General features: G+C 39.3%; 2 protein-coding genes across 2 annotated transcripts; both read left to right on the plus strand.

Annotated features, from left to right (window-relative positions):
• Nucleotides 1-1,362: 1,362 nt before the first annotated feature.
• Nucleotides 1,363-14,450, plus strand: BBS5 (Bardet-Biedl syndrome 5). Its single transcript, XM_063342222.1, has 12 exons — nucleotides 1,363-1,458; nucleotides 3,131-3,213; nucleotides 4,073-4,138; nucleotides 6,014-6,063; nucleotides 6,732-6,859; nucleotides 7,746-7,881; nucleotides 8,885-8,980; nucleotides 9,521-9,583; nucleotides 10,420-10,554; nucleotides 10,669-10,752; nucleotides 12,580-12,603; nucleotides 12,723-14,450. Exons 1-12 carry the CDS (start codon nucleotides 1,397-1,399, stop codon nucleotides 12,822-12,824), a joined length of 1,029 nt encoding a protein of 342 aa, XP_063198292.1. The 5' UTR covers nucleotides 1,363-1,396; the 3' UTR covers nucleotides 12,825-14,450.
• A 925-nt stretch (nucleotides 14,451-15,375) lies between these two features.
• KLHL41 (kelch like family member 41) lies at nucleotides 15,376-25,170 on the plus strand. The gene is made up of 6 exons (XM_063342263.1): nucleotides 15,376-16,571; nucleotides 19,306-19,463; nucleotides 19,556-19,663; nucleotides 20,503-20,688; nucleotides 23,193-23,339; nucleotides 24,203-25,170. The coding sequence occupies exons 1-6, from the start codon at nucleotides 15,462-15,464 to the stop codon at nucleotides 24,312-24,314; spliced, it is 1,821 nt and encodes a 606-aa protein (XP_063198333.1). The 5' UTR covers nucleotides 15,376-15,461; the 3' UTR covers nucleotides 24,315-25,170.
• The last annotated feature ends 598 nt before the right edge of the window (nucleotides 25,171-25,768 follow it).

Consider the following 25,768-nt stretch of genomic DNA (forward strand, 5'->3'; position numbering starts at 1 on the left):
ATTTGTATGAGTAACTATACCAATAGCTGGCATCAGTAAATTAGGTTAGTTCATGTCCAAAGTGGTCCTTGACATGCATTTATCTCCTGAAAGCCAAGTCTAATTTTTAAATGCATTTTAGTATTTTCTTCTTCCTTAAAAATCTTTTTAAACTTTTGTTGAAAACATCAAAAGCATAGAGTTTATTGCCCATCACTGCCATACTGTTTTTTACATTTATATCTGCCTGTATATGATGTATTTCCTATTACTTATATACTTAAAAGCTTGTTTCTAATAAAACATTTATGGTTTTACTGACAGGACAGAGAATGGATAATGGTACCTTTATAGGACTAAAAACTTACCTCACAGCTAAATTACAATTACTGTGTAATGTGCTCCTGATGGTGTAACTGGATTTCTGGCACAGCCCTTAAACAAAACCAAACATCTCAGATCAGGCACTCCTGCATTATGAAACCCGATGATCATTTTTGGTTGGGTTTGTGGGTTTGGTGGGTGGGTTGGTTGTTTGTTTTTTTCCTGAACAAATGGTAAGTTCAGCATAGCAACAAAAAAAATATTTAATTTAGCCTCAAGCCAAACACCTGCTGCCCTTCCTACCCAAAGGGCCCCCACCCCGGTAGCAGCCAGGGCAGGATGAGGGACAGGCCGAGGGATGGGCAACGCCAGTGGCCCTTTTTTACTCTATCACGTTCCTATCGACTGCCGGGTAGGTCGCAACAGTCTCCTCAGTGATTTGGGGACCAGCTCCAGGGAAAGAATCATAGAATCATAGCATGCATGGGGTTGGAAGGGGCCTTTAAAGGCCATCTAGTCCAACCCCCCTGCAGTAAGCAGGGACATCTTCAACTAGATCAGGTTGCTCAGAGCCTCGTCAAGCCTGGCCTTGAATGTCTCCAGGGATGGGGCCTCCACCACCTCTCTGGGCAACCTGTGCCAGTGTCTCACCACCCTCATTGTAAAGAACTTCATCCTAATGTCTGATCTAAACCTACCCTGCCCTAGTTTAAAACCACTGCCCCTCGGCCTATCGCTACATGCCCTTGCAAACAGGGCGTGAAAGGGCTGCCAAAGGGCAAGTTTCTTCCTAGGAGTCCTACTTACTTAATATTTTTATTCGAAAGTGGTCGGACACCGCGGTTAAGACTCGGCTAGATACAAATTTCAAGTTATTCCAAATTAAAAACATCATGATATATCCCATCCCACCTACCACTCCCTCAGCCGAGCGGTGGGCGGGGCCGGGGCAGGCGGGCGCGCCGTCGGGCGCCCCCACGTGCAGCGCCGCAGCCAATCCCGAGGGCGGCGGGAGCGCGAGCCGCCGCCACCGCCCCCGTTGCCACGGCGGCGCGCGGGCTGGGCAGTGGGAGCGGCGGCGCGGCCGGCAGCCATGAGCGCGGTGCTGGACGTGCTGTGGGAGGACAGAGATGTCCGCTTCGACATCTCCCCGCAGTGAGTGTCATTGCCCTGCCCCGCCCCGCCCTGCCCTGCCAGCAGGGCTTTCGGGCCCGTCCGGCGTCTGTCGGTGGGCTGAGCTCTGTTTCTCAGTAGGCTGAAGGCGGCCGCCATTAGTGGCGCGGCGTGTGCTGGGAGCCGTCCCGGTGAGGCGGGGGGTCGGGAGGAGCTTGTTTTCCTGTCAGGGCGGGAGAAGGGTCGTGCGGCCGCTGGGTCTCAGGCTGGGGAGTTTTTGGTAGGGGAAGTTCTTTTCCCAGCCGCCTGTAGCGTTGCCTGGCGCTGAGCAGTAAAAACAAACTGTAGGGGTGTGTCTGAGGGGACGGTACCTGTCACTGGTTAGAAGGGCTCGGTGTCCCTGCTGTGGTGTCGGCAGCCCGAGCTCACGGGACCTCTGAGGGGCCAGAGGTGAAGGGTTGTCACGTACATGGAATCATAGAATGGTTCGGGTTGGAAGGGACGTTAAAAATCATCTAGTTGCAACCCCCAACATCCTCATGGAGGCAGTGGTTCCTCGCTTCTGTGGGCCCTTGGCCTCTGGTGAGTTGTCAGCCTTATCTGAGACATAACACTTCGGCTCTGGTGTCTGTGTCAGAACGCTGCCTGGCTTTTGTAACGTGGAGCTACAAATTAACAGCTGGTTAGTGATGATTTCGGAGGTGGGGGCTGGAAGTGTACTGTCATGCTTCATCTCACTCCTACTCGGTTGACCCTGCTGAGAACACCCGTGGTCCCTCAGACGTGCTGCCTGCATCAAATTTAGAAACATGAAATTGTATCTTGGGTGTTTAAGTTAATAATAACTTAAATAAAAATAAGACAGTTCTGCCTTATTTTCTTGTAGAAGTGTCATGTAGGCAGAGCCTGCTTCCATAGTTTCTTTAATGCTAATGTTACTATTCTTGCTGTCTCCTCTGTCTAATATCTTTTGTGCTGTTCTGGTGATGTATTGTTGAGTCCATACCTAGTGCTTCAATCCTGGTCTCCAGTAGTATCTCATGGAATTCCCTCCTGATAATGCATTTTGTTTCTGTCATGCCAATACACTAAAGAGTTTTGGCTGCTTTACACAATACAAATAAAATACAGCAAAATTGCGCACTACATCTGTTGTTGTGTAATTAAGTGGTTAGACTAGTTAAATCAAGCAAAATACAAAAAACCTCACCAAACCACACCCTTTGTGGAAAATTTAGCAGAGCATTGCATATGTCGGTATATATCTGATACTTCCTTTACTGGCATCTATTCTTTCCTGAGCCTAGCTCCACTCCTTATGACCTAAAAGGACAGCAAGAGGCAACAAACTCTAGCCATTAAAAATTATGTGAATGAAACTTTTTTGCTTTTTCCTCCCATTTTCACACACTTCTCCCTAGTTGGGGGTATAGTTTGCATTGTCATACTTGCTACATAATTATTTATTCACTGTTATATAATTTAGTATAATTAATATAATAATAAAGATATTAATATCTTTCATATGTCAGATGTAGCGATAACAATTTCAGGTATATAATGTTGATTTGTGTGTATGCAAATGTGGATTTTTCATTGTATGATGTGCTAAGCAAAAAAAGGAAAGCAAAGTGGAGAAATAGCAGTGGCCTTCTTTTGTATGATTAATCTATTTTTCATTAGGTAATTTTTTCCTTCTTTTTTTTTCTTTTAGACAAATGAAAATGAGACCTGGAGAGGTCCTTATAGACTGCTTAGAGTCTGTTGAAGATACCAAAGGAAACAATGGAGACAGAGGTAACTGCATACTCAGGGAAATTGTAAACTTTCTAATATTTAACCTGTATAGATTCCTAAAAGCCCTGTCTGGTTTCCATTGAACTCAGTATCAATTGTCTGTTGCAGAAAATAGATCCTACCTGTTTCACAGATCTGTCTCCCCTTGGAGTATTTTCAAATAGGATCTCCTGTTCACAGTTATAGGAAGGTGATAATCTTGTCTCAGAATTTGTTTAGAATTGAAAGCGTTGTAAGAATAATCCATTTATAAACATTGTGGTGATCTTCTGCTGTAATCCTGTTTAACGCTTAGTTTTTCCTAACCTGGTTTAAACTGAATCAGTAAGGAATATATATATAGTGTGCAAGGGCATGAAGCTGCCAGCGTGCTGAGATACCCCTTGCTGGGGCTGGATGTGCTGCTGTACTGGGTACAGAATCAAAGCAATTTGCATGTGACATAAAGGGATGAGGTTATTCATGAAGACAGCTGCTGTAGTTAACTCACTGCCTTCCCCTTCTCCTCCCCAGAGCAGTTCTGAACTGATTGTGTCTCCACATTTTTACCTTAGGCAGGGTGATGTGAAATAAGTGACTGTTCTCGGTTTGGTTTTGAGGAATGCTGGGAGATATTAAAGGTTGTTTCGTTTGTTCCTTGGTGGATTTTCTCTCCTAGCATTCAAAAAAGTGTTTAGTGATTTTTTTTTTTAATATTTTTTTTTTCTTCTGGGGTGTCCTGTGCTTTGTTTCTTTTTCCTATCAATGAGAAGGAATATTCTGGTGTTTCAAAACTAGAGGTGAATATGTACCACAGAATGGAACATTTAATTTAATGGAAGTTAAGCAGATTAAAAATATCTACATTCTTTATTTCCAGGTAGACTGCTTGTGACAAATTTGCGGATTATTTGGCGCTCATTGTCATTGCCCAGAGTCAATCTCTGTAAGTATTATCTCTTGTTAAACAACTGCAAGTTTTCTGTTTCCTTTGTGGTGGCATGCTATTCTTTCACAGTAGTGTTGATTACAGCACAAATAGTAAAGTATAGTTCTGTTGCTCTGTAAAGTCTGAAATAAACTGTTACCAATGAATATATTTGTAACATAGCAACTGTTATAAAAATTCATAGCAAAATATTCATATTCAATGTTAAGATCTCAGAACAGAAGTTGAAGAGTACTTCAGACATATTTTTTATTTGGCCTATGTGGGATTCATTTGTTTTTTTAGAAAGAAACAAAAGTGTGAGTTTCTTCATACCTTGCTTTACTTGTACCTCTTGTTGTCACCTGTTTATTCACATTCTCTGTTGTCCTACAATTTTTATTCCCCACAGGCACCTGCCTTTCCAAATTTACTATTGTAAGCTCTGTATAAACTTCTGATTTTAACTGAGTAGCTAGCAGATCTACTCATATTTATAATTTAATTTGCTGAAACAGGTGCAGGATGCACTCACTTTGTACCCAGATTACTTCCAGTGCTCAGTTCCCAATAGCCAGTCAAGACTGAAAATCTGTATTCTGTTTATTATGTATATAAACTTATGCCCTCTGCCTGCTTCCTGTTCTGCATTTGCTGTCTCATACATACACTCATATACAAGTGCGTGCACACACACTGCTACTTTTATATGTATTTATAAAATTAAAAAAAAATTTGTTTGCTTGTGTATTTAAGTTTTAGAATAGACTTTTTTTAGAGGAGATCACAAAGAAACTTAGGGAGTAGTTCAGCCCTATAGAAGCTCAAGGAAGTCTAACCTGTGGCTTTTACCGTTTAAAATAATCCCTAGCTTTCAAGATAATGCCTTATTTCTTACATTAAGGGAATTTATAAACCAAAAATTAATATTTTATTGGATGACATTTTTGACCATTGCTGTTTCTTTTAGTTTTAGAAAATTTCTCATAAGCAACCTAGGAAATAGTCTTTTTCTGGTTTTTTTCATAAGTATTAGTTCTGTAAAGACGGAATATTCTTATCTGCGTAACTGCTGTCACATCTGAGCTTTTGGAGAAGCAGAATCTTCCCAAAGCAAATTCTAGTTCTCTGATTTTTATTTTCTTTTTTTGAACCTGGCTGTGCTACTATTGGTATGAGGAGCAGGATTGTCATTGACATTCAGATTTAGCTCAGCACTATTTTATTGCAATTGCTTGTTTTAGGAAGAACAGCTGGGATTGTTTCTGGTTTTGCTTTGTATCAGAGCACTACTGTAGAAAAGACAAAATGAAATTTGTACCTTTTTTCTTCCTCTTCTTTTTGTTTCTGCTCCATTTATACTTTCCATTTTCCTGCTTTTTTTTCTTTCTTATCTCCTTAGCTCTCACTACAAAGTACTATATCAATGTAGAAAGTTATAAGGATAACATTTAAGGGCAACATCATGATGAAACAGACCTTCTTGAGGCAACAGTCAAACACTGATAGAAGGGAAATTTTGATTAGATATTAGGAGAAAAACGTTCACAATGATGGCAGTCAAATGGTGGAACAGCTCCCAAAGTGCTTGCAGAATCTCCTTCTTTGGAAAAATTCAAAGCTGAATTGGATAGTACCCAGAGCAGCCAGATGGAGTTGGTCCTGCTTTGAGAAGACCACTGGACCAGACAACCTCCCAAGGTCCTTTCCAGCTTAAATTAGTCTTTGATTTTGTGATGAGGGCCCAGACCATTAACCACAATGTGTAATTCTCACAAATAGCATCCAAAGCTGTGCTACAAAATTCAAAATTTTACTTTGTAATTTTGACTATTATTTTTTCTTGTACTCAAAACTGTTCTTTTTTTTTTTTTATTCTCCTCTGTCTTTTAGCTGTTGGTTACAACTGCATTATAAATATAACTACAAGAACTGCCAACTCGGTAAGTTTCAAAAAATACTTTTTAAAATAATAAAAGAAGCTCTAATTCATTGTTTATACTTATTGCACTATATCAACAATCTGAAAGTTTACTTGCAAGGACAGTAGTAGAACAGTAATGGAAGTTTAGTTTTAAAAGTTGAGAGAGTTTTACATTTCTGTAGGAGTGTGTTTCTAGTCAGTTTCCTAAGGCAGTAAAATTCATGTAATCACAGTTAGGGGATTCTTTTCCCGTCTAGGTAAGTCAAGCATATGTTGGCTGACTCTGTCTAAATTTAACAAAGGTCAGAGAGGCACTAATTTCGTGCGAGAAAGCTATCCAATGCATAGCCTGAATTACGTGCAACTGGGAAGCCATTTGTTTGGCTTGCAGCAAAGAACTAGCAGGGAGATTATGTAGGTTCCTCAGGCGGCCACATGGTAACAAAGCCAAAAATACTATTTCTGTCATGATATTGCAAATGTATAGCAGGCCGGTTTCATTAGGTCTGTTGATGGAACTGGGTTCAGTTGAAGACAGCAGTAGATCAGTGGTATATTACATCAGGTGATTACGCCTTCAGATATACTATTTAGAACAAGAATTTAGAAAATATATCCAGATTATTTATTACCTGTACAGTCAAGCTACTATATTGCCAAATGTTAAATTTCATTTTTTCATTACAGAAATTACGAGGGCAGACAGAAGCTCTGTATATATTGACTAAATGTAACAATACACGGTTTGAGTTCATATTTACCAATGTTGTCCCCGGGAGTCCCAGACTCTTCACTTCAGTTATTGCTGTACACAGGTAGCATACTTAAAATAGTGTTTGTTCATTTACAAAGTTCAATGATTCAAACATGTGGGATTTGCTGATGGACTGAGTGTATAACTGCCCATATTTAACATTCAGAAAACTTTTCCCAAAAAAGGAGAACACAATTTCTGGAAGAAAGAGAGAGAATGTTCATAAATTCTACTAGACAACTGTGCATAATGAAAATTAATATGTATTAATACCAGTCATTGACCACGTTTTGTACACCTTGTGTGTATAAACTATCTGACCAAATAAAAGTACAAAAGAGCTAATTGCAGTGTGCATTTTCTATCTATAGTTTCTGTCTATAGTAATTTCCCATAATTTTGGACCATGTAATGGAAATGAAAAGTTAAATCCTGGTCAAAATTCTAACTGACTACAAAATGGTGGATGTTTCCCACCTAAAGATAAGTCATCTGAATGAATATGTGCATAATACATTACCACCGTTTTCTATTTAAGAGCTATGGAATACTGACATACATATGTTGGATGTTTGTGACTTAACCAGCACTGAAAAATAAAGGATTCTTGGTGTCCGTACTATGTATAACATGGGACCCAGAAGACATGCTTTGCCGTAGGGGCTGGGAGATGATTATCTTAAGGAAAAGAAATAAGTAGTATACACATGAACAGTACAGGAGATCAAAGCAGATGTCAGTTTAAAGATAAGTTTAAACACAACTTCATTAAAGAAAGCTGAAGTATAATGGTTTATGTTGATGAAGTTTTAATAGTACTCTCATTTTTGTGCAATGTGGTGATAAGAAAAGCTGAAAATATACAACATTTCATATTGGTGTTAAAACAAACAATAAAGATAATAGAAAACACTGAAATGGTAATGTGTATCTTTTACTTTTTGCAGAGCCTATGAAACGTCTAAAATGTATCGTGATCTGAAGCTGAGAAGTGCACTGATTCAAAACAAGCAACTGAGATTATTACCACAAGAACAAATATATGATAAAATCAATGGAGTTTGGAATTTATCAAGTGACCAGGTATAGTGAAAAATGAGATTATGTGAACTACAGCAAAGTTAAAATGTTTTGGCTTTCACCTAACAATTGTACCACTATAGTTTGTAACTCAAAGGAGTTACTCTTAATTCAGTTCATCAGCTGATGCATGCAGAGAAATCGATCCCATGTATTTACTACTCAGTACAACAAAGTCTCTTTTTGGCAAGCAGGAGTCTACATGACTTGGCTAATATGCAAGGGACTAGATATACAATGCCTGTTAAAAAGATATATTCGTGAGTCTAAAGCTCTGTATCATTCTGAAAGACAATCAGGTTGTTTACAAAATGCTCTGCTGAATATTTGTATATTTACGTGCAGCTGTGACTACAGTGCAAGACTATATTGTCTCTTGATTACTGGAAATTGGAAACAGTGGAATAGGAATCTATGTCTTAAAACATGGAAAAATAAAGACTTTAAGGAAAAAGTAGCCAACATTTCTATTATTTTGCAGAGCATTAGTTGCAAGTATTTCCCAGAGCCACGAAACAAAATGGGAGCTGTTATTTCTGTCTGTACAATTTTAGTCCAGAATGGAAATAGGATCCATCCTGACAAACTAAAAAGTTCTTTCCTCTACATTCCCTTGGCACACGTCTCCACAATTGCCTAAGTTTAACCCACATGCCATTATACTTACGCTATATGCCAATTCCAGATCTGTACAGTTAAGAACACTTCTCAGATGCTTCACGTATTCCTCTGAGGTCTGCTGTGCTGTGATTTGATCCTGCTTTGCTGCAGTAATAGGTACTCCCAGCTATTTTCACCACTTGGGTGCTGTATCCTTTAAAGATTGGATCTTGCTTCCTTGCAATCAATAGAATCATTTTGAGTGGTTTTAGTGGCAAAGAATCAGGCTCTTACTGAATTAAATATGAAGCCATATCCTGCTTGTGTTTAAGTGGATAGCAGTAATCATGTTTGGAAAACAGGCTCTATATTTCAAAGCTGTTCTAACATATTTTTTCTTTAATAGGGAAATTTGGGAACATTTTTCATTACTAATGTGAGAATAGTTTGGCATGCAAATATGAATGACAGCTTTAATGTCAGCATACCATATCTACAAATTGTAAGTATCTTAACCATTTTTAAAATGAAATTGTATGAGTTCAAGTCTTCAGTTAAAAGTCCCAGCTCGCCAAAATTAGTATTTCATGTCCTACAGTCAGGGAGGAATTTAGTCTTACCACCGTCAACCACAGGGCAGATTTTTTTTTTTTCTTTCCAGATTAACTGGGAGCTTTCATGGGCAGGTACAGATGTTGAAAATGGCTTGTATTTCCAATTTTTAAACTATTTACTGTGATGCTTCATGCCACCTATGTACACTGGGATTAATGATCTGTGAACCTGATGTTCAGGAATGAACTGTTACCACTGTTACCTCTTCTCATAAAAACGCTTCCCTGAGGTTCAGGCATTCAGATTTGTAGTGGTAAATGGAAGGGAACGCTGGTAGCCAAGCTTCCAGAAACAGAAATTGTAATTAGTACAGTGTAAAAAATAAAATAAAGTACACAACATTAAAAAATAAAAAAATTGATAAAGCAAATTTTTTTTAAGTAATTCCAAAAATTTTGACAAACATTTTTTACCTTTTTACCATTAGCGTTCAATAAAAATAAGAGACTCAAAGTTTGGCTTGGCGCTTGTGATAGAGAGTTCTCAGCAGGTAAGAAGCTGTAATAGCCTTTTTTCATTGGTTACATTTTTATATATAATAGTTCTCTAATTCTGAAATGTTACACGGCTACTTTTAAGATACTTAGGGTGTTCCTTCTGTGTGGCCTTTCGAACACAACTTTAAAAAAGTCCTCTGTGCACTGCTTAAAATGTCTGTATGTTAAGGTCAATGTGGCTATTGTGAGTCATGTTTTTCTAAGCGAAGCAACAATAGGCCAGCACGGATAGTAAAATAACTGTTAAAAACAGTGGCTTCTGACAGATTATCTTTGGGTTCTAATTTCTTCTGTACTTAATTTAGTCCACTGTTTTTAATCTTTTTCACTTGTCTATCTGTTTTGCTGTAAGAGACAAAATTATTTTTCTTCAATTTGACCTTAATCGGAAATGCTTTTAATGGTGATTTTTTTTTAAAGTTCAACTGACTTTATTTACTGTATCTGAACGCTTCTTTAATAACAACATCAAGATCTAACAGACTAAACATTTGCTGAGTAGCTAGAAATAAATCATTAGTATCGCTTCTGAATTTCTCCCACTCTTGTTTGCTTCTGTTTGTCTGAGTAAGAAGTTTGTTCCCCGTTTATATAATGGGCTAATAGTTAAAAGCGTATTTACCTCATAGACAAACATTGTCATTGTTTTTATTTCACCCATGGTTTGCATGGCAGATTGAAAATAAGCTAATACCAAAATACAGATAATGTTTTATCAGCAAACTGAAATTTGTTATCATTAAACTTCAAATCCTATCAAGGGGGAAAAGTTGTTTAAATGACAAGCAAAACTAATAAATATATGTCTTCTTTTTTCTCTGTTTTATAGAGTGGAGGATATGTACTTGGTTTTAAAATAGACCCTGTGGAGAAACTACAGGAGGCGGTGAAAGAAATCCATTCACTTCACAGCGTTTATTCAGCTAACCCTATATTTGGGGTGGATTATGAAATGGAAGAAAAGGTACTCCGCTCATTTATTTTAAATTAGATACAATATTGTGTTAACAGCAGTAATAAAAATGTATTAAACATGTCTAATATTTGAATTTACTTACTACAGTGTTTTCATTTGCAGCCTCAACCACTTGAAGACCTAACAGTGGAGCAGGTTCAAGATGATGTGGAAGTAGAATCTGATGAACATACAGATGCTTTTGTGGTAAGCTGCTCCACAGAAAACTAAAAAATAAAATAATTCTTGTTTGTTGATTCAAAAGTAAGCATTGTACAGCTGTAATCATCTATTAAAGATAAGCTATAACTGGACTTTCTATATTTAAAACTCACCTACACGCCTTTTATTCATAATCCTGATTACTACAGGAATTTATTCTGTGTATGGATTTTTAACTTAAAACCAAACTATTATTCAAAAGATATAGTAGTAGATATTTAAAGTAATAGTTGTATGCGGTTTCTCAATGCATTACAATCAGGAATAGCTGGAAAACCAGGAATATAAAATGCAATACATTATGTTAAAACAAGTCTTCCTTCTCTTGGAGCAGATGAATAGATGGTGGTATCTGTACACTCAACATTCATCTAAGATTCAAACCTGAAAGATTTTTAGAAAGACAGACATAATTTTGAGTCACTCCTGGCAACCTTTGCACTCATGACAGTACCAGTTTAGGAAACTGCATTAGTATCTGTCTCCCAGTATTTCAGGAAAATTTACTTTTAAATGCATTAGGCTGCTCGATGACCTTCTTTCTAGGAATTTCCAAATTTACTGTGCAACCTCGTACGTGATTGACTGACTGCACAGCTAGACTGCACATGTTTTCAAGTGTAGCCTTGACACATTGACAATTGCCATGGGTTTAATTCATCTCTGAAATTTGATAAATTAGCAGTGCTAGCACCAATCTTATTTCCACCTTCTTTTCTTTTGCTATCATTTACTGATACAGGTGAGCTCTTATCTCTTCCTTTACGTTACTTTTGACCTTTTTTTCTTTTCATTTTTGCACGTTTTTATTCATTTTTCAACTAGTTGAAGACCTCCCTTTTCCTTACAGGTAGATTCTGTTTGCTGTATTGGTGCCTTTGTCACCTGAACTAAGAACCGTGCTTTGCATATTCCAAAACAAAAACTGGAAGCTGTAAATGATTAGAAGGTGGTTGCTACGGGTGGAGCCACCCAAGGAGTGGCCCCACACCAATATTCCAGGACATTTGATGACTGTGATGCCGTTTTTTAGTCTTGTGTAGCTTGAGATCCAGATGAGCAGGAAAACGCTTTCTTCGCTGCCCCTTGCCAGTCCGTGGGGGCAGCTGAAGCAAGATCAGGCTCTTTTTGGTAAATACGAAGATCTAGAGCCTGCTGGTCCGGAGACTTCTAGAGCTGTGGGTATTTTCAGAGATCTGGTTTCCTGAAGAGTTTGAGCCTGAATTTCCAAACACATAGAATGGGAAAGATTGTATCCCTCTCCCAGATCTCTGTCTGAGAGGAAAAAAAATTGGTTAATTTTTTAGTTACTCTGAACAGTTCCATTGTTCGGTTTCATTTCTTAGATTGAGTATGATGTTAACCGAATTTTGATATTACTTTTACATTTTAAGGTAGTTTTTGAGATTGAATCATAAATGCTGCTCCATATGAGGCAGAAAATGCTGGCATACTGTCAGTTTGCCTGCATATTAAAATTTTATTCCCTGTAAAGTATTTGTCAGTGTAACAAATGTAATATGAAAATGTTACCGTTTAAAAAGCTTTGTTTATTATGATGGAAAATTCAAAAATTGGTATTTAATGAAAAATAACATGATCACCAACTCCTGTTAGAGCCCTTTTGTAAATTACGCAACATAGAAAAAGCTGATCTTGTTTACAAAACAAAAATAAAATCCATACAGACTGGTTTGTTGCAGAAAACCTACCAAATGCAGTTTTGACTCCAAGGAATTATTATCGGATTTGGGTTTAGACTTTTTTTTTCCCCAAGGTTGTGAGTTCTTTTTTTGTTCTTTTTTTTTGCAGGCTTACTTTGCAGATGAAAACAAGGTAAGAACATCTTTTTTTTTTCATACTGTCAAATTCATGTTGTTAAAATGGGATAATAAAATTAAAAAGTACCTTCTGCTTTATTGTCTTTTCTCTCGTATCTCCTGCGTTTGAAAAAGCAACATGATCGGGAGCCTGTTTTTTCAGAAGAACTGGGACTTGCAATAGAGAAGCTGAAGGACGGATTCACGCTCCAGGAACTGTGGGAAGTCATGACCTGATTTCGATTGGCGCACGTTTGTTTCCGGAGCGAGGAGTGACTCTCGGTTCTTAGTGAGATCTCTAGAAGAGAATTTAGAAATACCAGCGTAGCAGAGAAAGAACGCGCCAGAGCTACAGAGCAGGCCAATGTTAGATGGTATGCCCTCAGGATATGTCATAAAGGACAGATTATTCAAAACCCTGGTATGTGTAGCAGCTTTTTATTTATTACCCTGTTCCCGTAAGTAGTGGGAGGATGAGCAATGTCCACTAGAAGAAGGGTGGGACAGGTGGAAGCCCCACCCACCCCATGGTCATGTGGTGTCAGGACCAGAGAGGTCCTTCCCCTCTTGCTGGCAGCTTCTGAGGACCTGGAAGTTCCTCCCCACTCCATGCGTGGTGGCTGCCATTTTATTCCAGCTGCCGTTACGTAAAACGTCATACCCTACATGTTTCCGTACTGCTCCGTGATTAGCTGACTTCTCAGGGCAGGAAGGCCCCTTCCCTAACAACGCGGGGGCTGCCATGCTGGTTCAGCCACCATTTTATGGCAGGTAACCACCATTTTTTACAACTTCACGGCCCATGTGCTGACATACTGCCCTGTGATTGGCTGCCAGCAGCAGGCACCACCTGCCGTTTTACCTGGAAGTATGTCAGAAAAGGAAACTTCCTGCCTACACGGAGACCACCATTTGAGCCAGGGCAGTGGGTGGTACATAGTTTGGTGCTCAATGTATTCATGTATTTATACACAGTGATGTACCTTCCCATAATGATGATAATCTAAATCAAATTTCTGTAACTTGTTTAAGGTTGTGCAACATCAATATCATCATACGCAGAACATTTGGTATCCAGGCTTTTTGGCTGTGTCATGGCAGCGGTGCTGTGTTCCTGAGGACTTTGACAAAAAGCAATACTGCTTTCGTGTCTCATAATTTTGTTAAATGTTCAGCACGTATCATTCCAGGTACTTAATAGTAACTCAGATATCCTCATACGGTTTTTGTGGGTTTTTTGTTTTCTGTATTTTTATTTGGCTAGAGTACTTTTTTTTTAAGGAATGATCTAGAAAAAAGCGCGTGCACAAATGTGTCTGAGTCATTAGACCTTAATGATGTTATGTGTTAGAGAGAAATGAGTCATTTATTGTTCAAAGGAAAGATGCAGCTGTTACGTTTTCTAGTGACATAAGACCTCTGCGCTATTTTCTATAAGTGGAAAAAGTCAAACGAGATCTCCCATCAGCTGTTGTTTTAGCAGCTGACTGTTAAAGTTAACTGTGGTGTGACTATAATTGCGATGTTTGTAGAAAATCTTTAAGAGTATATATTTTAATTAACTACGACCTATATTGAAAAACAATCATGATTTCAATAAACTTTGATAATGTTATACCTCTTTGTAGATCTTGTGTTCAGATAGTTGTGTTTTGAACCCGTTTCCATTACATTCAAAGAACATTTTATCATATGGGTAAAAAGCATTCTTTATATGGGCAAAATACAGCCCTTCATCAAGGTACATTAAACAACTTAAAATTTCAAATTTGTTTTGGATCGATGTTACCACCTTTAACAAAAATCTAAATGTTCCCAGTGTAAATTGTGATGCCTTCAACATACGCATATTTTTTCTAAATTCACATTCACTTTTCAAACTACTTGTCTGATTTGTTGTTTGGTTTTTTAGTTTAAATGAAGAGGTTTGATTTTTATTTTTTTTTTAGTTTTTTTAAATTACACATCCATTTAAAAATGTTAATATCGTGGATTACGTGTTTTTCCTTCTCTGTTCTACCTTTCCTATGTACTGTTTTTGGTTTGGTTTTACAGCAGTTAACACCATGTCGAGTACAGTCAAAAGGATTGATAGTGTCTACAGATTATCTGAAATGAAGAATGGTGTTCATTAAGGGGGGGTGGAGACTTCATTTTAAATTATTTTTGAAAGCAGAATTTTACATTAATGTATATTTTATGTCTAAACAGTAGAGTTTTGTTTACCAATAAATACAACCAAATGGATATTGAGAAGAAGCTCAAAATGAATTTCAAAGCCTTATCGATATCTGAAGAAATTGCAGATGTAATGTGGGTATGTAAAAAAAAAAATAAATAATCTTAAGAGCATAGATAGTTGATGCAAAGTTCTGAAGTTTTTTGATTATAACTGCAGCAGTGAGATGTATTAGGCAACTGTGAAAAAGCAAACAGTAGTTGCAACTGACAGCTTGATTAGTAATATTTCTGTTTCAGAATATTTGTTAACATGTATATTTACAATGTTGCTCAGAACTGTCTCACGGAGGGTCAGATTCTGCTGTCTTTACTCATGTCAAATAATTTCTTACATTGGATGTAATCTCATTGATTCACTGTGGAGAATGATGGCAAAACCTGACCATAGTGACCAAAAGCAACAGTTGCTTCTTTCAGTCTTTGACAGCTGCGAGAGCAACTCTTCTTTCTTTCCAAGCCATCCATCCTAAATACCGCCCTGTAAGAGTATGTACCTATATTTAGCGAGCGAGATTAAGTTGCGGAGGCTTCAGGCAGGGCAAAGCACATTGGTCTGCCTTTTTTACAGGCAGACCTTTGGGCAGGCAACAGCTAAAGCTTTCTGCTCCCTCCCCTTTCCCAACTCTTTGCGAAATGGATTCCCAGAGGGAACTCACTGAAGAGCTCAGGCTTTACCAATCTACCCTTCTTCAGGATGGCCTCAAGGAACTCCTGGAAGAGAAAAAGTTTGTAGATTGCTCTCTAAAAGCCGGTGACAAAAGCCTGCCTTGCCACAGATTGATTCTGTCGGCATGTAGCCCTTATTTTCGTGAGTATTTCCTATCTGAGCAAAACGAAGAGAAAAAGAAGGAGGTCGTTCTAGATAACGTCGACCCCAGCATCCTGGATATGATTGTCAAATACCTTTATTCGGCAAGTATAGATCTTAATGATTCTAATGTGCAAGATATTTTTGCCTTGGCCAGTCGCTTTCAGATCCCTTCTGTATTCACCGTGTGCGTCTCCTACCTTCAGAAGAGGCTCGCTGTTGGCAACTGTCTGGCCATCCTTCGATTAGGTGTTTTGCTTGATTGCCCAAGGCTTGCCTTTTCTGCCCGTGATTTTGTTTCAGATCATTTTGTGCAGATCTGCAAAGAAGAGGACTTCATGCAGCTTGCCCCGCATGAACTTATCTCGGTTATTTCACCTGACAGCTTAAACGTCGAGAAGGAAGAACTGGTATTTGAAGCCGTGATGAGATGGGTCCGAACAGACAAGGAGAACAGAGTAAAGAACCTGGGGGAGATTTTTGACTGCATACGTTTTCGTCTTATGCCGGAAAAATATTTCAAAGAGCATGTTGAGAAGGACGATATAATTAAAAGCAACTCAGACCTTCAGAAAAAAGTAAAGATTATTAAGGATGCTTTTGCTGGAAAACTGCCTGACTCTAGCAAAAGTGCAGAAAAGTCAGGCAAAGGGGAGGTGAATGGTGATGTAGGAGATGAAGATTTACTGCCCGGCTACCTAAATGACCTTCCCAGGCACGGCATGTTCGTCAAAGACCTCATTCTTCTGGTAAATGACACTGCTGCCGTAGCTTACGATCCTCTTGAAAACGAATGTTACCTAGCAGCCCTGGCTGAACAGATTCCCAGAAATCATTCCAGTATCGTCACCAAACAAAATCAGGTCTACATTGTTGGAGGACTGTATGTGGAAGAGGAGAACAAGGATCAGCCTTTCCAGTCATACTTCTTCCAGGTATAAGCTTTATAATTGTGGCAATAATAGGTGCTTATAAGAGTTACTGAAAAGTATTTAGAGTGTATGAAGTGAGTGGTCTGGTCTCTGTACAGTTGACGGAGAGAAGTATCCACAGAGAGCTATTCCTGTCTCGGAGAGAGAAATGAAACCAAGGGACTTGCATCTTCTCTTTCAAGACCAAGCCCCTGGTGATATCTCAGAAAAGATTAAAAGGATTAGTATATTATATCTAGGCATTGGCTTTCATTGTTTAAGGCACAGATTTTTCACGGTACAGATGCCTAAATGTAAGCCTAATAATATTTTTGTAAAATACCTTTTGTGAATTTCCATGGAAGTTCAGTGCTTAGCTGCTTTAGGTCGAATGAGATGTCTGTCTTTTTTTTGCATCTGAAATATGACAGCAGTAATGTGCGTATTTTAAATGCCACTTTTGTCCCTAAAATTCCAGAAGTCCTTTTGTCACATCCACGTTTGAAAACCTAAGGGCATTCTAAAATATGTACTAATTCAGAGGTAGAAGGTTGTTTTCTTGGCAAACTGTCAATGTCAGTACACTAAATACTATGTTTCAACCAAGAGCGTAATTTTATATCTTTGTAAATCTGTGTAAATATAAGGCTGATTAATACAAACTATAACTTCCACAACATATTCCAGAAAAAACAGCAAAAATACGATTTGGCATGCTTACACCATAAACGAATTCTGTTGTGCTTTTAGCTACCTGGGTCATGCTTTGGGGGATATTTAAACTCTCTCATCATGAATTCTGCAATATGCTGCTGGCCATGTCCTGTCTTGAGGCACATTGCCCTGAAAGAGTGAAAGTAGGTCCTGCTTCAATATGAAATAAAGCAGAGTGATAAGCAGTGATAGAATCTGAAAGACTTCAGATATTAAAAAATGCAAACACTAAGTGTTTATAGGAGTATGGTCACTGTGATTTCACACGCAATGAAAAAGTTGGTTTCAGGCATTGTTAGATCTGTGAGAGGGAAGTCTTGGTTTGCTAGAGAGGGATTTGCTCAGTTTCATTTCCTTGTGTAAGGTGTAAAGCAGTCATCGCTGAAGTGCAAAACTTGCTACAGAAATATTCTTCTAATAAAAACACTGTGTTGACATCATAATGGATATAAGCCAGAACTGAATAGTCAAAGTCTGAGGTGACTAGAAAGAGGCCTTTGAAAAACTAAACCTCACGATCGATATAAAAAATGAAGTTTTCTGAATCCTGCTTTATATGTCTCCATCCGTTTCCTGAAATCCTGCTCTCTGGCTTGTCTTCTTTAAGCTTACTTGCTGCTGCTTCTGCCTATAGTTAAAATACTTGTCTGCGTTACCCACGTGGCTGTTGTTCCCTCTAAAATGTTAACGTGGTGCCAAACCGATTTTCATTTACTGATCTCCCTTTCCCCGCCAGTGAAGCACCTGTTAATATTCTATTTGGTAGCTAGCAACCCAGGAGAAAACAAGGCTGCCACTGGCTCAAAAATGTGTGACCCGTTTCTGCCCTATCGTCGGTAGGTATGTCATCTTCAAGGCTGATTCCCTAAGCATGCTGTGATCCGTGATGGGAACATCTTCTCCTCATTACACCACCCAGATCCACCTGCTGGGGCAATCCGTGCCCGTGAACTGAATTTCACTGCTGCAATAAAACTTCTGGTCCAATAGGGGTGGTCTACCACATCTGGGAGATGCATTTCAGCATAGAGACCCTGACTGTGGAACATACTGCTGGAAAAGGGACTTCACTGAGCTAAACCCAGACCTGACTGCTTTGACTTGAGCTTTCTCTTGCTTTCTATCAAATGCCTTTACACTCATCCAAACTCACATTTGACCTTCCCTTCCTGTACATCATGAAGCAAATCTATCCACAAGAGAAAAGCGAAAATATTCTTTTTGAATGTTAGAGAGCCTTCAGGTTCAATTGTAAGTTCGCAGATCAAAACAAAAATTAAGCACCACAGTTCTAGGAAAATATTGGTTTGGTTGTTTGTTTTTTCTTCTGTCCTCCTGAAGCTCTCCTTAGGTGTTTTCAGCCAACAGGATGTGAACTGAGACAGCTGTGGGAGTACTTCAGTAGGGATGACACCGATATGGACAGCCAATGGAGCTGCACTGCCTGCCTTTTTTTCTTAGAAGTGAAGTCTGTATTCATTGTGCCTTCAGAGATCTCAGGAGCTTTTGAGGGTATTTGTGATGAAACACCACCTCTTTTGCTCTAGGAATTGCAGCAGAAACATCTGTGCCATTCGCCATGTAATATTTCATGATCATTCAGAGGACCGGTGTGAGGATGTCTGGCACCTCTCATTGTAGCGACAAGCACAACCGGCAAATGTACAGGTGTGGAAGAGCAGAGTGTCTGCTCCCTTCGGGCAGGAAGAACAATGCTCTTCACATGTTCTTTCCAACATATGATAGAGAACCCAGAGAGTGAGAGACCTTCAAACAAGGAAGAGCCTAATAAAGAGGCAAAGAGACTGGGTGAGGATGAGTGAGGGTGAGCATTGGCTCTGCGAGGTCTCAGCACCATGGAGCACGGGGGTGTAGAAGTCATCCTTCATTAGCTGCACCTAGGGAAGGGCAGGTTGTGCAGGCAAACAGATGAGCTGTTGAGAGACACGAAGTGCAATTAGATGAATTTCGTGGAACGGTGTTCTTTGTGTGGATTTTTACCCTTTGCTTTTCCTAACGCTTCCTGTTCTTGATGCTCTTTCAGCTGGATAGCATCGCTGGAGAGTGGGTTGCCCTTCCTCCGCTGCCGTCAGCCAGGTGTCTCTTCGGGCTGGGAGAGTCAGAGAACAAGATCTATGTAATTGCAGGCAAGGACCTTCGCACTGAGGAGTCTCTAGATTCAGTATTGTGCTATGATCCTGTGTATGTTTAAAATTTAATTATGCCCACTGAGGACATGTCAGTAGCCCGTTGTTGGTTGCAAGAGCCTAACGTTGATATTATTCTTGTTCCAGGGCAATGAAATGGGGTGAGGTCAAAAAACTACCCATCAAAGTCTATGGCCACGCTACTATCTCAAATAACGGATTGATATATTGTCTTGGTGGAAAAACTGATGATAAGTGAGTCTCTTAAGTTTTTTCATGACAATTTATAACGTTATTTAGTTGGTCTTTTATAGATTATGTGTCCTCACACTCAGAAATCAGGGTTTCCCTTTTTTATGTCTCTGGATTAAGGTTGCTAACAATTTGGCAGAGGGGAGCACATTATGGTATATAGAATATCTTTTTCATGATAAGGTAAAATTGCATATAAACCCCAACTAGTTATTTTAATGACTGTACTTATTTCCAAGGCAAATTTTAATTACATTGAAGACACGTTAATAATATATAGCTATGAGGAGCCTCACTGAAAGTATTACTTCCTTCCAGATAGAAATACCATGGAATTACTGTGTCACTTTTTCAGATTTTCTGACCTGTGATGCCTGTTGTACCTTAACGGGTATAATATTTGGAAAATCAAAGTTTTCACTCACACTGAGCATGTGGTGGTAATTTCTCAGTGTTTGAATAGGGGATATTTAAGATACAGACTTGTCAAATCAGCCAAAACAGCAGCATAATTTTTCTTTTATAACCTTTGTCATACATTCCACCACAAGCCCATCTAAATAGAATATGCTAGCAAGGGACGTGGTCTTTCCCCTGTAAGGTACAGTGAAGTTGCTGCCCTGTGTAAGCAGCATTTAACGTTTGATTTAGTTCTATGGATGTGATTAGTGCTTTGTAGACATGTAAAGATTCCCAGTTTAGACACAAGAAATGATCTCATGGAGAGGAAAGAGTTATTACGCATAAACCCATAAACCCACACAATCCACCTCAACTAGGTCTCACTTGGAAAAGCCAAAAGTTCATTAGAAATGATCACAGGTTTTCTTTTTCCTCCCCAGGAAGTGCACTAACAGACTATTCGTATACAATCCCAAGAAAGGAGACTGGAAAGACCTGGCTCCAATGAAAGTGGCTCGCTCGATGTTTGGCACAGCTATCCATAAGGGCAAGATTGTCATTGCAGGTGGTGTCACTGAGGAAGGCCTTACTGCATCTGTCGAAGCTTTTGATCTGACCACCAATAAGTGAGTGCACAATTCAAGCTATTTTTAAGCAAGTGTTTTATCAGCTAGGCTTTTAGGAGCCCTGAGATAAATCACAGAGGTGCTCAGGTGTTTATACTCCCACTGAGACACTTGGTCTGCGTTCACATCTTCAGCAACAGCAGCAGCAGCTCAAAGAGCCTGTAACTCCACCCGTTTTTTCCTGTCACCCCCCCCCCTCCATTTTATATGCTAGTATAGCTACATTGCAAACATGATCAAAGAGCTCATGCAGTGAAAATAACCCACCCTCTCATCTTTTCTTTTTTTTCTTAAAGTCTGATGACATTCCCAATTTAGTTGACCACACAGCCACCTAACAGGGGCGCGGGCATCATAGGGGTGAAGTGGGAGAGATGGGCGAGGGCATCTGGCACTGGCACCAAACGTGAAACCCCAGCGAGAGAAATCAGGTGCCTGAGCAGGACAGGCTGAATGTCCTTGTGGCTCTTCGCTTACCTTGTCACAGCAAATACCGTTTACCACTAGTTACTGACAGGCAGATAATTCTGCTTATTTATTTAATATGAAAAATCTAGGCAGATGTCCTGGTTTGAGGTAAAACAGAACCAATTTTCTGCTTTGTAATTTTACTTTTTAGCTGGGCCTCTTCTAACTGACTAAAGTCTGAAATTAACAGCATATTGTTCAGAAACTGTTCACTCTCAGAGTGATAAGACCTGATTATACCAAGGAACGGTATGCACAGAGGCTCTTGCTTAGACTTATTGCTATAACAACCAAGGTCAGCTAACTTCGCTGCTTGCCCCGTTAGAGGGTCAGAAGCAGAGAAGCGTAGAGCGTCCCACCTGCAGGGAGGAGCAGACGGGACAGGTGACCCAAAACCGACCAACAGGGTATTCCATCCCATCTGCATCACGCTCAGTATCAAAGCTGAGCGACCAAAGGGGCAAGGCTGCTCTGGCTCGCTCTTTCTTCAATGGCCGATGTCTGAGGAGGAAGGACCCTGTCTGTTCGTCTGCCTTTGATCCTGATCCGAGCATTCCTGACTCTAGTTCCGGAATTCAGCTCCTGTCCAAGGTGATGCGATGGTCATCCTGGGAGCTGGATATGGTTTTGTATATATTGTATACTTTTTTCTTTATTTTTTTATTATTCTATTATTATTTACTATTTTCTTATTTATTATTATTTTCATTAAAGTAGTTTAGTTCTTTTTTTCTAAACTCATAAATCTCCTTATCTCTTCCTCTCCTCTCTGAGGAGGGTGGGGGGGAGGGCCACCTGTCGTTCTGATTGGCCAGTCCAGCCAAAACCACGACAGAAGACTTCCAATGTTAAGTGCCTGAGACACTATACAGAAAAAATAACAACAGAAGAGAGTAAGTCATTCTTGGAATTAGCTCACTTATTTGGTCCAGATATTTTCCAATGTTATTCCTCACAGTCAAAATCTTTTGCAGTCAGCATCCCCCAAATGTTTATGATTTTCCAGTGTATACCCTCTGTATCTGTGTCTTTCTAGTCTTAATTTTCCTTGTTGTAACTGTTGTTACTTTTCCTTCCCATCATCTTATTTACAAGCTTTCATTTAAAATAATATCGGTAAAGCCTTATTATGATAGCTCAAACTCATAAGTGGTCCTGGACACACCTTTGTTTTATTACTAAGCACTTCTATTGTATATAAACGCATTTGGTGGTGCTGTCTTCACTGACAGGTGGCATTGCAGCCATCCACCTACAACAAAAGCTTTAAGTTAAATGTACGCTATCCCAAAGAGACTTGCTTATAAAATTCAAAAATGCAAAGTGTGAATTATGCAAGAAGTAATTCCATGAGGGAACTCTGGACTTTACACCTTCTACAGAAAGCAAAGGGAAGTAAAGGTAATTTTGTTCCATTCTTCTCTTCGTTGTTCAGAAACACATCCAGCTGGTGGTCTGAAAAATCTGCAGGTTCTTGTTTTACGCTGTTTTGTTACAGTCAAATCACACAAGTGAGAGAGACAAATTAGCCTATTAGTTTTGATGTTGACATCATCCAGAAGCGGGATGTCTCTATGTTTTATATGTTCATAGGTGTGAACTGGCAGAAAATTTGAAATTATGCTACCAAGCTCCAATGCCTTTTTTTTTTTTACTGAAATTATGATTTCAATGCCACTTGAAATGAATGGAATTTTGGAAACTATAGGGAAAAAATGAGAGAAGCTGGGGAGCCATGTATCTGTATAAAGCACATTTCTGATGATGGGGCCAGGCGACCTGTAAGAAGTGGTCTCTGGAAAGAGACGTCCTCACGGGGTAATGCTGTCCCTTCAGACTTGCAGAAGTCCTCGTGGGGATGGAGACACTGAAATTCACTGCTGAGAAATCGCAAGAGTTTTTTCCTTTTACTAAGCCTTTCACTGAAGCAGTCCTTGGCACCTGAATTGATGTCACACAGATATGTACTTTAATGCATTCAGTTTAGAGTATTTCCCATGTGTTTGTTTACCTCAGGTTTTTCTTTTCATCTTTAGGTGGGAGATTATGCCTGAATTTCCCCAAGAGAGAAGTTCCATCAGTTTAGTCACCTTAAGCGGAGCTTTGTATGCGATTGGAGGCTTTGCAATGATTCAGCTTGAATCTAAAGAATTTGCGCCCAGTGAAGTCACTGACATATGGAAGTAAGTTTGATTTTAATCACGCTTTCCTGGTGGAAAGCCATATCTAAATTGAGGTTTTTAGACACTGCAGGGTAAAATTATTTTTCTGTTTAACTCTGGAAATGAACCATAACGCAGGCTGTAAAGCACTTGCTGACAGAAATGTTTGTCAGAATGCAACAAATAAACATGAAATTTGGATCTAATGACTACTTCCACCTACCAATAATTTGGACAGTCTGTCATGATCTTTTCAGATTCTTTTACTCTTTTAAAGAGTAAGTTGCTGTATCTCGTGGCAGGTTTAGCCTTGTAAGTGTACCATGAAAACATTCTCTATTTTGTGACATTCTTACACAGCAAAGCCTGTAAAGCAGAGGTCTGCACATATTCACGTGTTAATAGTCAAATGAGTAATTGTTCTGAGAGAACCAGAAATCCCCATCTCCTAGATTTCTTTTTTAATCTAAATCACAGTAACAGTGATGTTTCATCACATCTCTACTGCGACTCTTCAGTTGCTCAAGTAAATTCAGGAGTTGTAACTGGTGGGATAGGAAGGATTTCCAGAAAAAAACCCGCCTTTGTATGTAAGAATTCAGAAGGGATATTTAAGACAAGGAGGAAGCTTTTATAGGAGTAATTAAAGTATGCCGCAGGCCAGCAACGAGCTCTAGGCACTAGGAAAACGACAACTCACGGGTGCAAGAACGTCTTTCCGTTCTGTTCTAGAGGACAACAGCAGCCTTTTGTGGCATCCTTCAGCACAGGATTGCTACAAGCATTTGCAACATGTGGACTGTCCTCCCTTTCATGTATGGGTGATGAAGCATCCAGCTCCAATTTTATGAAGCTATGTTCTGACCTTCTTTTGTTAAATGCAGGTACGATGATGAAAAGAAGGAATGGATCGGCATACTGAAAGAGATCCGATACGCTACGGGAGCCTCCTGCCTGGCTACACGCTTAAACCTCTTCAAGTTATCCAAACTGTAAACAAAATGCTGGAAAACGTGGTATGGTGAGGGAGTTTCCATAGGCTCTTCTGGGTTTGTTGTGTGAAAGTGTCCCCAAATTGTACAGAGTTTTGTAGCAGCACACTAGTTACACTGTCAACTGTTAAACAGGTCATCTGTCTGTCCAAGTCTTAAGATATTGACTAGCTAATCAACAACTGGATTTTTGCCAATGTTTAAAATCCTGAAGAATTCTAATTCGTGCTGATTAGAATAAATGAAGATTTCAGAGATAACTCCATTTTTCACTCTGTGAAACTGAATAAAACTAGTTGGACTTCCTTACGCTCAAGAGAATCCAGGATATTGGTGGCATATTCTCCAAACAATGCCCATGAATTAATTGTTAACTATAACTAGTAGGTAGCTAATTTTATTCTAACTGGCTGTTTGTACAGCCTGATTTCCCCCTTCAGCAATGTCTGCAAATCCTGCATTCTTCAGCCATATCTTGAAATACGTTTTCATTAGAGCCTTTTAAAAATAATTTAGCCTGGAATTGAAGTGCATGGTACTGCTGTACTAGTAGCCAGACGTGAGGAAAGAGAGAGAAGTACACAAGGTTAATAGCTCTACTGTATCACCTCCTATGTTTAGGCTTCTGGTAACAAGGATTTTCCACTTTTTTATGCTTTTGTATTTATTTCCAAAGCAAGCATTTTATGGAAGTTTTTCTCAGAGATCTGAGGCCATTAACAAGCATTCATGACAAAGTCCTAGAATCGATTATCGGGGGGAGATAGGGCAGAGAGGACTTTTCCACCTAATAAAGAGTTGATTAATTTTGATGTTGAAACTTTTAACAATTAAACTTTGTTTTTAAAACTATAAAAGTATCACGTGGTGGTGTCCCTTTCAGTGATCGACTCATCATCGCTATCATAGGGATAGGACACAGATTTCTTAGTACAGCATTTGCCCAAACCAGAGCAACTGGTTTTCTTGAAGTAGAGCATGCCCACCATTTTACATTATAGAGTATCTCTTCAAAGGATTTCTCCATTGAATACAGAGGGTGTCAGAAATGTAAAGGATGTCACAAATCTAAATCTAATTACAACTGATGTAGCAGGAAAACTGGAAGAGAAGCCCACCACGCCTGACTGAAGAGCAATTCCAACTATCAAATGACCCCTTGCGTTGCCTTCCTAAGGGACAGAGGTAAACATACAGCAAAGGCACAGCCAGCGTAGCTCATTTCTGTACGTTACTGTACACTGGTACTTAAGCTGTGGGACATATTTTCTGGTTTTCCCTTTAGTACCCAAATCTTCAGCTGTTTTTAGCATCTTTTCATTGGCTCCAGTTAAATCACTGGTTTACACCAGCCCATCTGCTCTAACACTTGCTGATTTAATTTAGAAAGAATGACTGCAGTGGATCAAAAGCAGCACATTTTACTGAAATACTCTTAGATTTTGCTTTTCTTAGCTG

This window comes from Chroicocephalus ridibundus, chromosome 7 (genome assembly GCF_963924245.1).
Source record: "Chroicocephalus ridibundus chromosome 7, bChrRid1.1, whole genome shotgun sequence".
Lineage (NCBI taxonomy): Eukaryota > Metazoa > Chordata > Aves > Charadriiformes > Laridae > Chroicocephalus > Chroicocephalus ridibundus.

What these genes read in the sequence shown, in the direction of transcription:
- BBS5 (XM_063342222.1), top strand. Translation starts at nt 1,397, where the DNA reads ATGAGCGCGGTGCTGGACGTGCTGTGGGAGGACAGAGATGTCCGCTTC. An exon ending in CTACAAGAACTGCCAACTCG is followed by an intron (nt 6,064 to 6,731) that starts GTAAGTTTCAAA and finishes TTTTCATTACAG; the next exon opens with AAATTACGAGGGCAGACAGA. An exon ending in AACATACAGATGCTTTTGTG is followed by an intron (nt 10,753 to 12,579) that starts GTAAGCTGCTCC and finishes TTTTTTTTGCAG; the next exon opens with GCTTACTTTGCAGATGAAAA.
- KLHL41 (XM_063342263.1), top strand. Translation starts at nt 15,462, where the DNA reads ATGGATTCCCAGAGGGAACTCACTGAAGAGCTCAGGCTTTACCAATCT. An exon ending in TTTGATCTGACCACCAATAA is followed by an intron (nt 20,689 to 23,192) that starts GTGAGTGCACAA and finishes TTTCATCTTTAG; the next exon opens with GTGGGAGATTATGCCTGAAT. An exon ending in GAAGTCACTGACATATGGAA is followed by an intron (nt 23,340 to 24,202) that starts GTAAGTTTGATT and finishes TGTTAAATGCAG; the next exon opens with GTACGATGATGAAAAGAAGG.